General features: G+C 40.1%; 1 protein-coding gene across 1 annotated transcript in view; it reads left to right on the top strand.

The window, feature by feature from the left end:
• The first annotated feature begins 724 nt into the window (after positions 1 to 724).
• SLC1A4 (solute carrier family 1 member 4) overlaps positions 725 to 11,824 on the top strand; it is a 29,156-nt gene continuing 18,056 nt past the window's right edge. The window contains exons 1-2 of the mRNA XM_070933078.1: positions 725 to 1,335; positions 10,582 to 10,624. Coding sequence (XP_070789179.1) covers positions 800 to 1,335; positions 10,582 to 10,624 — 579 coding nt within the window. The 5' untranslated portion in view covers positions 725 to 799. The remainder of the gene's footprint in view (positions 1,336 to 10,581; positions 10,625 to 11,824) is intronic.

Below are 11,824 nucleotides of genomic sequence, written 5' to 3'. Positions count from 1 at the left end.
AAATACCGTTTGGGACGGAGAAAAGGTTTCAGAAACGCTTCCCCCTTCGAACCCGAAGTGGTACGGTCCGGAGTGCGTACCCATATCGAGGGTTCTGCTGCGTTATTCTGCAACCAGCGCGCGCGCCCCCGGCCCGACGCTTTCTTATCGCTTCTCGCCGTGTCGCCTCGCCATTTATGGCAAAGCGGGGAGGCGAGGGGACCCTGCTGAAATAAAACTCCAAGGAACCCTCTCCGCCCCCTCCCCGTCCCGCACGCTTGCTTGTTTTCCCTCGGGTGGATTCTAGTCCCGACCCTGCCAAATGAATGACACCCCCTCCAACCGCCGCAGCCCTAGCCCGTTAGCTCCTCCCTCGCGCTCCTCATTCGCCAAGCGCCCCCATCCCTTTCGCTAGGATCCCCCCCCCCGCGTAGAGTTGGATGAGGCTTATCGAAGAGGAGGGGGCTAGCGCGCCGGAGTGACTGATTGGAGGAGCGGTCTGAATGAGGAGGGGGGGGGATGGCCGGAGCTGAGCCCAGAGCGCCTTCGCCTTGCATCAGCTTTATCGAGTGGGAGGGCGCCGCCGCCGCTTCTGGCCGCCTTCCTCGCGCTCCAGGGCGTGCGTGAGCGGGCGCGTCGTGCATAAAAGGCGCTCGGTGTTGCGAGGGCACGCGGCGGCTGGAAAGAGCGGACCTTTCCCTCTCGGCAAGAGGCATTTATAGAAGCTTCTCCAGGGCCTCTTTTCCCGGACCGCAGTTTGGACCGCGCGCCTTTTCTGAGTTAGGTTGGATAGCGGTTCCCTGCAGCCGAAGCGACCGGCATGGAGAAGCCAACCGAGAGCCGGAATGGCTTTCTGGAGCCGACGGTGCTAACCGGCTTCGAGGCTGGAGAGGAAGGAGTGAAGCAGCCTCGGCTGAAGCTCTTCCAGCTGCGGAGCTTCGGGCGGTTCCTGAAGAAAAACTGCATCGTGATCTTGACCGTAACCGGCGTGCTGGTCGGGGTGGCCATGGGCGCCCTGATGAGGCAAATGCCGCTCACCCGGGCTCAAATCACCTACTTGGCCTTTCCGGGAGAGATGCTGCTCCGTATGCTGAAGATGATCATCCTGCCCTTGGTGATATGCAGTCTGGTCTCCGGAGCAGCCAGCTTGGACACGCGGTCCCTGGGCAAGCTGGGCGGCATCGCCATCGCCTACTTCTTGGTTACAACCTTGATCGCCTCGGCGCTCGCCATTGCCTTGGCCTTCATCATCAAACCCGGGGTGGGCGCCGGGGAGCTCAATAGCAAAGACTTGGGCTTGGATGGCGCCATGCCCACCAATAAGGAGACCGTGGACTCTTTCCTGGACCTGGCAAGGTAAGGAATTCTGGGGGGGGACGCTTCCTACCTAAGTTTCCTGGTCGAGAGGCGAACTTGGAGGAATCATGGCTGAGCATAGGATGATTCCTGCTTTGCTGGTTAGCTCTATAGTGGGAGGCAAGGGAGGCTGGTACCCTCTCTTTTTTTTGGAAATGCAACTTTCATAGTCTTAATATTGAGACTGTATGTAGGACTGATGAGAGTTATGGTCCAAAACGCTTGAATGATACTAAGATATCTGGCTTTTGAAAAATTCCAGTTATTTACTTTCTTACCTCCAGGTCTGTCTGATGCATTTCTTTCTTTCTTTCTTTCTTTCTTTCTTTCTTTCTTTCTTTCTTTCTTTCTTTCTTTCTTTCTATCTATCTATCTATCTATCTATCTATCTATCTATCTACCTACCTACCTACCTACCTACCTACCTACCTACCTACCTGTCTGATGCATTTCTATCTACCTACCTACCTACCCACCCACTCTAAATTAAACACAGGTTTTGGTTCTTCATCGTTTACTTAACAGGTGCATTATGGTACTGTATAAAATTTAAAGACCTGGAGACCATTTCATGAAGCATAGGTATAATTTCAGTTTACAGATTTCTGCACAGGAATTGTGAGAAAAAAGAAACATAAACAGAGGCATTTCAAAACTAAGGGATTACATCTAATACAATCAGTAACATTTCTATGCAAAAGTCTAACTACATGTAAGATAAGTATCAACGTGTGAATTCATTTAGGCTTTTGTGGAATCTTTGACTGTATCTGAGAAAACCCAATCTGTTAAAAGCTGTGCACAATATTGATCTTTAATTTTTTTGGCTGAGAAAAGTCTTCAGTTTTTTTCAGCAAAATTGCGCTTATGTCCTGCTCTTATATGGTCTCCCATTCAGGTTACTCATCACTCAGGGTAACTTTGCAGATGTTATGGGTTGCTTGTCTGTTGAATTACTGTCTTAGAGGATGTAGAATTGGGTTGGGGAGAAGAAGCATCTAGTGGAGGATCCCTTGCTAATTTGATTTGTTAGAATATCTTATTCCCAATCAATTAACAAAAAGACTACAACCAGGACTCTACAACAGAAAGTGTAGGAGCAATGTGACCACAGCTCACTCCTTGTACATAAAACAGCTCAGAAACTGCTGATTCAGAATATGTAGCATTTTCATTGACGCTGGCTAAATATACCCTGAGGTTTTAATTGAAAATGATATCGAATCCTGCTTGATATCATGATTAGTTAAATGATGATTACTAAACATGGTATTGGCCCAGAATAAACCTTTTTTGTTTTATGACAATAAACTTGCCAACAGACAATACTTATTTGTACATGGATGGATAAATCCTCTGTATATCAACATAGTTATAATTAAGGTTCATTGTAGAATAAAGTTTAAAGATCATCATGTTTATTTATTTATTTTTACAAATTTTAATTTTTTTGAAGCAAAATTATTTTTATCCCATTTTCTTGTCAATGTATGGTTCACTATGTAAACATCAAATTTAAAAACATACAGGACCTTTAACTGCAATTTCTTGGGTATGCATATTTCTCAATACATTCTTTGTGGGAGAATTGCTTCGCAAAATTCAGAATAGTAAAAATTGAAAGATAACTGGGGTTTCATATCAGGAGCTACATATATGTTTAGTAAATTCATATCAAAATGTGAACTAAATGAATTTATCTCCATCCCGCTCTTTAAAACTTAGAAGAGAGATCATAGCGTAAAAGTTAAAAAGAATAGAGAAACATTTACCAATCATGATAATAACAAGCAGGATTTATTTTTTTTGACATTTTATTTTCAACAGATGCTCAATTCAAACATGAATAAGGTTGCCCAACATGTTGTCTGCCTGACTTTTTGTGATACAAAATTGGTGCAAGAATTGAAAGCCCCTGATAATTCAGGATGACTGGTTGAAACTGGGAACTATATCAGTAGCAATTAGATAACTCCACTAACAGCTGTTCTGCTGGTCTTTCTCTCAGGACAAATCAGTCACCAAAGAAAATGCCTGATGCCTTATCTTTTTACTCAGAATTTACTTGCCTTGTTTCATTAGCTGCCGCCAAAAAGGGAGGATAGTTAACCACATTCCTCACATTTCAGCTTATTATATTTTCCTGTGGGAGAGAAGAGTGAGTGAGATAGGACTCATTCCCTTTGGAGACAGGCATATCATCTCCTATTGTATCAAGCTCCAACCTTATTAGAATTCTTGTTTGTGCCAGCATCTCCTGGATATGAATTGGATCAAGGTCAAAATATCATATCAAAGTTAAAAATTATACTCCAAACACCTGTTTAAACAAAACAATGTTCACACCTGTGGAAGGTTGGTTGGTAGCATAGCATAGCATAGCATAGCATAGCATAGCATAGCATAGCATAGCAAGTGGTGAAGACACTTCCCTCTCACTCAATGGGTTGAGAGTTTGATCCTAGGAGATGTTTCTCTCCTAGGGCATGAAGAAAAAATAGCTGCTGTGAACTCCACATAGGCATTAGGAAGGGCACCTGGCCAGTAAACACTCAGTTCCATCCAGTTCCCCCATATATACCTCAAATTAAGAAACTATAGAGTTGAAAGGAAAAAAAAGGATAGGGATTTTGAACATCCCCTCTCTATGATTTGTGTAGGCCAGAGAGATATTTTTGGCAGAGAGAGTTGTTAAGGTGTCTTGTAGCTAAGCTTGAACTGGATTCAGAAATCATTGTCGATAATAAAGTAACATTGCAGTTAGAACTCTTTCCTGTTCACATCCCGGCCACTGAATTTTGTACAACTTAAGTTTCAGATCACTTTTAGAGGCACCCCCCCCCCCAATATAGAGCATGTTACAGTCCTTTTAAATGCATGGAGATGGGGGAATGGAATCTCTGCCACCAAATTTTAGTCGGGGTAGAGTCACATCCCATGGTGATACATTTAATTTAGGTTTTTGGTTTTTATTACTAAATTACAGTGAGATCAGCAGCAAACTAATAAATAAATAAATAAGAAGTTTCAAGTTGCTATCCCCCAAAATGAGCTCTTAATTTAACCACCAGTTAATTTGGTCAGAAGAATGTACTTCAAGTAAAAATTTCTGTGAGTATATGTGTTTTAGTATTTAAGAAAGCTTTAAAATTGTACAATTTGTATTTTTGAAATTTATATACTGCCCATCTCACTTTGCAAAGTGACTGCTAATCAATTAATTTGCAATTATTATTTTTATTATTTATTAAATTTATATGCCGCCCCTCTCCGGAGACTCAGGGCAGCTCACAATACGTTTTTTAAAAAAAACATTCTAAAAACATTTAAATGATTAAAAAACATTAAAAACCTTAGAACGCATTCACACCATTCATGGTTGGATCTTGCCAGATCGCAAAGCGAGATCAACGGCCCCAGGCCTGCTGGAAAAGCCAGGTCTTCACAGCTTTTCAGAAGGCCATTAAGGTGGGGATGGTCCGGGCCTCAGGAGGTAACTGGTTCCAGAGAGCTGGGGCAGCCATGGAGAAGGCCCTCCCCCGCGGGCCCGCCAGCCAGCATTGTTTAGCTGACAGGACCCGGAGGAGACCAACTCTGTGGGATCTTACCGGTCGCTGGGGGCTATGCGGTAGAAGGCAGCCTCGAAGATAACCTGGCCCTAAGCCATGTAGGGCTTTAAAGGTAATAACCAACACCTTGAATTGTGCCCGGAGACCAATAGGGAGCCAGTGCAGCTCGCCGAGAATTGATGTAATGTGGGTGTATCTAGGTGCACCCACAACAACTCGCGCGGCTACATTCTGGACCAGCTGCAGTCTCCAAACACTTCAAGGGTAGCCCCATGTAGAGCGTGTTGCAATAATTTAACCGTGAGGTGACAAGGGCATGAGTGACTGTGAGGAGCGCCTCCTGATCCAAGTAGGGTTGCAATTGGTGCACCAATTACCTTGAAGGTTTCCAATAATCAGGTCAATCAGTTGTTTTTACTTAAAACACAGCTTGCTAAACGCTATGTATACTGGCGTATTACAATAATAGAATAAAACAATACAAAGAGAGAAAAAAAGATTGCATTAGAAAAAATAGCTAGGGTTGTCTTGGTGCTAAAGTGAACTTGGTGATATTTGTTAACTGTTTAACAAATAACTTTAAGAGAAATCCAATTGAGAAAACAAATTAAAGGATCAAAAATCTTTGGGTTGTTTAATTGCTTCCATCCCCATAAACTGAATCTCTAGCAAAAAATGATCCTTGTGTAAAAACTAGATAAGTTTTGTTAAATTCTTTTGATAATGATACTGTTTACTGTTTATTGGATTTCTATACTGCCCTTCTCCCAGGGGACTCAGGGTGGTGTACAGCCACATTAAAACACATGAATTTATAAAATTTAAAACCAATTAAAACAAATATATACAATTTGGCCCTCAAATTAAAACACACATACACCCACTTAAAATTCATATTAGACCAGTCTGGCTTGCTGAAACAGGAAAGTCTTTAGGGCACGGCGAAAAGTATGCGGGTCGGGGCTAAGACGAAGCTCTAGGGGCAGCTCATTCCAAAGGGCTGGTGCCCCCACAGAGAAGGCTCTCCCCCTGGGTGTCGCCAGTCAGCATTGTTTGGCCGACGGCACCCTGAGGAGCCCCTCTATGGGAGCATATTGGCCGGTGGGAGGTTGTTGATGGCAGAAGGTCTCATATGAATCCCAGTCCTAAGCCATGGAGCACTTTAAAGGTGGTGACCAACACCTTGATTCGCACTCGGAAGACCAATGGGAGCCAGTGCAGCTCACGCAGGAGGAGTGTTACATGGGCACGCCGAGTCGCACCCATGATCACCCGCGCGGCCGCATTCTGGACCAGCTGGAGCCTCCGAGTGCTCTTCAAGGGGATCCCCATGTAGAGAGCATTGCAGTAGTCCAGACGGGATGTGACAAGGGCATGAGTGACTGTGTGCAGGGCATCCCGGTCCAGAAAGGGATGCAACTGGTGCATCAGGTGAACCCGATAGAAAGCTCCCCTGGCCATGGCCATCATGTGCTCTTCCAAAGATAGCCGTGCATCCAGAAGAACACTGAACTTGTGGGCCCTCTCTGTGGGGGCCAAGATCTCACCCCCAATAGTCAGCGATGCGCCAGCTGACTATACCGGGATGCCGGAAGCCACAGCCACTCAGTCTTGGAGGGGTTGAGTTTGAGCCTGTTTCTCCCCATCCAGATCCGCACGGCCTCCAGGCACTGGGACATCACGTCAAGGGCATCATTGGGGTGGTTCGGAGTGGAGATGTACAGTTGAGTGTCGTCAGCGTACAGATGGAATCTCATTCTGAAACCATGGATGATCTCGCCCAGCGGCTTCACATAAATGTTGAACAGAAGAGGCGAGAGGACTGACCCTTGCGGCACCCCAGAAACAAGGCGCCTCGAGGTCGACCTCTGCCCCCCTGCCAACACAAACTGCGTGCGGTCAGAGAGGAAGGAGGAGAACCACCGCAACACGGTGCCCCCCCCACTCCTAACCCCTCCAATCGTCGCAGCATGATACCATGGTCGATGGTATCAAAAGCCGCTGAGAGATCTAATAGGACCAGGACAGAGGAACAACCCCTGTCCCGAGTCCTCCAGAGATCATCAACCAATGCGACCAATACAAGTGTAGGCAAATAAATATGAGATATGGGAAACTTTGCTGGTCTGATTTGCACAAGGCTGAAAGAGATTAAAGCAGACCTTGCTTGTATCTAGATCTCTGGATCATACTGCAGAATTGTATAGAGGTCCTTTTCTTTAATTAACCATACTTCTACTTCCAGCAAATATGGCCTTGAGGTTAATGTTAACTGTACATAGTTTTATGTACGGTAAATAAAGCAAAAATATATATCAAATAATAGATTTCTTAAATAAAAAGATATCTGCATGAAGATAGGACATTGCTAAAATACTTTATTACAGGTTTGCTTAGGATATTGGGGGAAATTGTAATCAAAGATGTTAAATTTTCAAAGAATAATAGGAACGGTCTAATTTAAATACCATGAAATAAAAATGAAGTTATATTTTAACTTTTAAAAGATAAAAGTTATCTTTTAGAAAATCTAAATTTTTTTATTCATTATTAATAGAGGTAAAAACATCAGTAAAGCTCAAAATTGCTGATAAATGCAATTGTCTAGACAGTTGTGGACTTTAGCATTTCCTAATGGTTATGGGAAAGTTCATATAGCATGAATTGAGTATAGAACGGAAGATCAGACAGCTTAACTGTGCTTCAGACAATGGATCTTCTTTTTGTTCCACCAGTCTTTCTGGTTCCCTTTATCCTAAGTACAATAGACCTGAAAGCTTCTATTCCCAGCAGTGTTTATAGAATTAGCCTCTAACCTTTGATACAGACTTGACACCAGATTAGAGCTGTTTATTCTGCAGGTGCATTTTCTGTGATGTTTGGGGTACATGGGGCTGATTTGAAGTTAAAACATGAGGGCAAGATATTGCAGGATTCAGCTTGCTCTTGGAGTGCGCTAATGGCTGTCCTTTTATCCTTTTCAGGAGAAAGTTTTCTGTATGCACCCTACTCTTACAGTAAATCAGGTTTTTAATTCAAAAATTATATTTGGAAGTTGATTGGTAACTGAACTGATTTAAATCTCTCTGATGAGTTTTATTCTCTCTCTGTCCAATATTTTATACTAAGTTATACCATGGTTTTCTATGAAGTATTTCTGTAGTGTTACACTTTGCAATTATGGTAATAGTCAAGGGTTATTTCCTAATCCTGCTTGACAGGACTTGAACAGATTAGCTGTATTCAAACAATACTCTCAATTTAGTTACTAAATCAAACCATTATCTAGCTTCACTGAATGCACTGATTGGACAAGTAATCAAACAAGCTGGATTTATATAAGGCATTAAAAAGTTAACCAAGTGTAACCCTAACCATACTTATGCAAATGCCTCAACTGGATCTTTACCTGACCTAAAGTTAGGTAAATTGTATGAATGCAGCCAACGTATGAATCTCTTTTTGCAGTTTTGTTGCATTATTACTTCACTTATTGAAGATTTGAGAGAGTTAATTTGGTGATCTTAGCAGATTTGAACATGGACAACATGAAATGAGAGAACTCCATGCTGTAGATTTATACAGCCTTTGATTGGAGTGTATTACAGGAACTTCTTTTCTCATCCATAATGCACATGTGCACATAAGGTATAGTCCTAGAAAAAAACACGCCATATACTGCAGAAATAATCCAAAAGAAACATTAGTACTTCTCACAGTTAATAAAGTAATGTAATTACGGTATATAGGATCCCCAATCCACTATGGTTTAATCACCTAACTCAAGCAGCTAATTACATCAACTCATTGGTCTCATTTTTTATTAGTGTATCAAAATATAACCCAAAGAAACTTTAAATCTTAATTAGCAATTTTATGATGTTTGTGTGTCTATATTTTTCTTGACTGTACACCGCCTTGAGTCCTATGGGAGAAAGGCGGTATAGAAATATAATAATATAATAAATAAATAGTAATAGAAAACTGGGTGGGGGAGGAGGGAAAAAGAAAATATGGTGTAAAGAGAGAAAAGGGGGAAAAAAGGCACCAACTTCTAACTCTTTAGCACAGTAGAAGATAACCACAACACCTCAACTTTTTACTTTTACACAACAGTACTAGCCATTTCCATAACAACAAACCTATCTAATCAGCAAAAACAAAATCATTGATTCCAATTTCAACAAAAGTTTTTCTTCAGAATCAAATAGTTTGCATTCAGCACTGTTATATAGGACAGTAATAAAATTCCTACAGCTAGTCAAATGTGCAGTTTTAGGGATGGTTCAATTGAATTCCTTCTCCTTGCGCTGTTATATTGCTAATTTTACAAAGATATCCAAAGAAGGCTTATTTTTCTTTGTTGTCAGAGGCTCCAGACCGGTCTAAGAAATTATGTTAATTTAGAGAATCCTTTTTATTCATAATGCAACAAAGTTCTGTGTAGCAGTTCTGGATGTGCAGGGACAACTGATTTCTGTTCTATATGAGCAATATCTATCTATTCCATTAATCTTCAGTTTTGTATGAATAAATAAATTCCTTATCTGTATTTTAGATTATTAGACTTTGTATAGTATACCTTATTTTTATATTGTTAATTCGCTATCCCATAGATTCAATGCTTAGCTTTGGACTTCATCTACAATTGATTTTGTGATTCCCTATCTGTTTTTTACTTTTTCTGTTCAATTCTCGGAGACTGCCTGGAGGAGCCCCTACAGTCTTCTTGCCAAGGCTTTTCAGAAGTGACTTGCCATTGCCTCCTTACTAGGGTTGAGAGAAAATGACTGGCCCAAGGTCACCCATCTGGCTTTTGTGCCTAAAGCAGAATTAAAACTCACAATTGCCTCCCCCCTCAGTTTCTAATCTGACACCTTAACCACTATACCAAATTGGCTGTCATCTGGTTCTTAACTAGTTTTAATTTTAGTTTTTAATTTTAATCTTGATAAGAGTACAATGCTGCATTGTTTTATTTATATTTAAGTATGCAATTACTTTATAGTTGTAACTTTTTTCTGCCTCGTTTCAAGCTGGTTGTTGACTGAAATAAATTATTTATTTCTAATAATACGTGGCTTTCATTTTGAATTGAACTTTGCTTATTAGGTACCATACTTCTATGAATGCATTATACATTTGATTTCTATACTGGTACTATATGTACATTATACCTTAGAATATGATAGAACTATAGAATATCTATTAGAAATATTGTTAATGTACTTAACAATATTTAAATAATCACCACTTTTAAAAAAAACAATTCCCAAAAATAAAATAGGGAAAACAAATATCTCTGACTAAATTTTGAAATTAAGATTGTTTTGCATTTTTAATTGGAATCATTCTCTGATTTACTCTTTTTTTTTTGGCCATTCCTGCCCATGGATTGTAGTTTCTGCAGTTTAATATATTTTGTAGGAAGTGTCACGTGACTGCTGAAGAAAACAGTTATTAATAACATTGTTAATTATTTGTAAGTTCTTTGAAATGTGCTGTTGAGGCAAGTATGTCTATTAAGGCCTAAAAATGCTGATGTAGTAAAGCACTCTGCCTTGTTAATAATGAACTAATGCTAAATCCTAAAACAGAGATCATTTTATACCAATGTACAAACAATTAAGATTATAAACTATTATCAACTCCTAATTTTTGTTTTTGTTTTTTTCAGAAATTTGTTTCCATCAAATCTCATTGCTGCGGCCTTTCGATCGGTAATTATCTTGTGTATCTATTTAAAAATCTGTCCTGGATTCTGAGTTTTCAATCAAAAGGAGTTTGATTTTCTATAATATGATCCTTTGCTGGATATAGGTAGTATGAAAATGTATTTTACAAGAGTCAATCTACACAAATTATAAGAGTATCTAATACTCCAATATTAGCAGTTTGGATAATTAGGAAATTCAAAATACTGAACAAGGGTAATGGAAGAGTTTGCAATATGGTGCTTGAATCCTTGATAAGAAGCTTTTGATTGTGTAATAATCTGGCTTTATGACCTTTTTATGGTACCTTTCGTATATATGAAAATTATTTCCCCATTTTGGGGGAACTTAACTTTTTAACCATATGAACATAGTATTCAACCTATGTAGCAAAATATTTCAATACAAAAATAGTCAAGCAATTTCTAATGTCTTTCAAAGACTTAACTCTGCATTCTCTATAAAACTGGGACGCAATAAAGCATAGAAGATGTTTGCCAAAATAAGAATCTTTAATCTGGAATTGTAAAATATAAACAAGCTCTGAGTGACGACCTCTATGTACCTTTTGCTGCCAGTTCCCATCCTTTTTATTGTTCGATTTAAATTCCATATTTTTGAAACAGAATCTTAATAATTAGATATTAATCCCACTAATAAAAGTGCCATCTATTTACCCTGTTCCTCCACTGCTTGATATTGAGTTTCTCTTTCTCCCTTTGTAAATTGTTCACATTTCATTGTGGCATGCAGGTAGTGGTGTTCCTAAACGGCCAGGAATTCTTAGGCACCCACTTCTCTGACCAGAAAAGTTTCTGGGTCATAGTCTCACAAGCTAAATATTAGCCCTTTGAAGCCTTTTGCTTTATACATTTTGTTGAAATTTATTTTAGAAAATAAAATTTAGTCTGATAATAAACTACAGTCCTTTGTAACAAATATGAAGTTGGAATCTAATAGGCCTAAATATATGTTACTATCTTCATTGGCAGCTGCAATCTTCTTACGGAATCTCACATTTAATCTGCAGTTTAACTGGCACTTGAATCTCAGCTGATCCCATTCCATTTTTGGTCATAGGAAATCCTTGTGTTCTATGATTAGCTGTATGAGCGGCAATCAAAATGCCAAGAAGTATTTTAAAAATGAAATCAGATATACACTGTGGAGGAAGTTTTGCTGCTTCATTTGGATGCAGTATTCCTT

The sequence above is a fragment of the Pituophis catenifer genome, unplaced genomic scaffold, assembly GCF_029215685.1.
Source record: "Pituophis catenifer annectens isolate HBS135680 unplaced genomic scaffold, rPitCat1.0.hap2 SCAF_1, whole genome shotgun sequence".
Taxonomy (NCBI): domain Eukaryota; kingdom Metazoa; phylum Chordata; class Lepidosauria; order Squamata; family Colubridae; genus Pituophis; species Pituophis catenifer.
The sequence above is the reverse complement of the archived record's forward strand: the minus strand, read 5'-3'. Positions and strand labels throughout refer to the sequence as shown.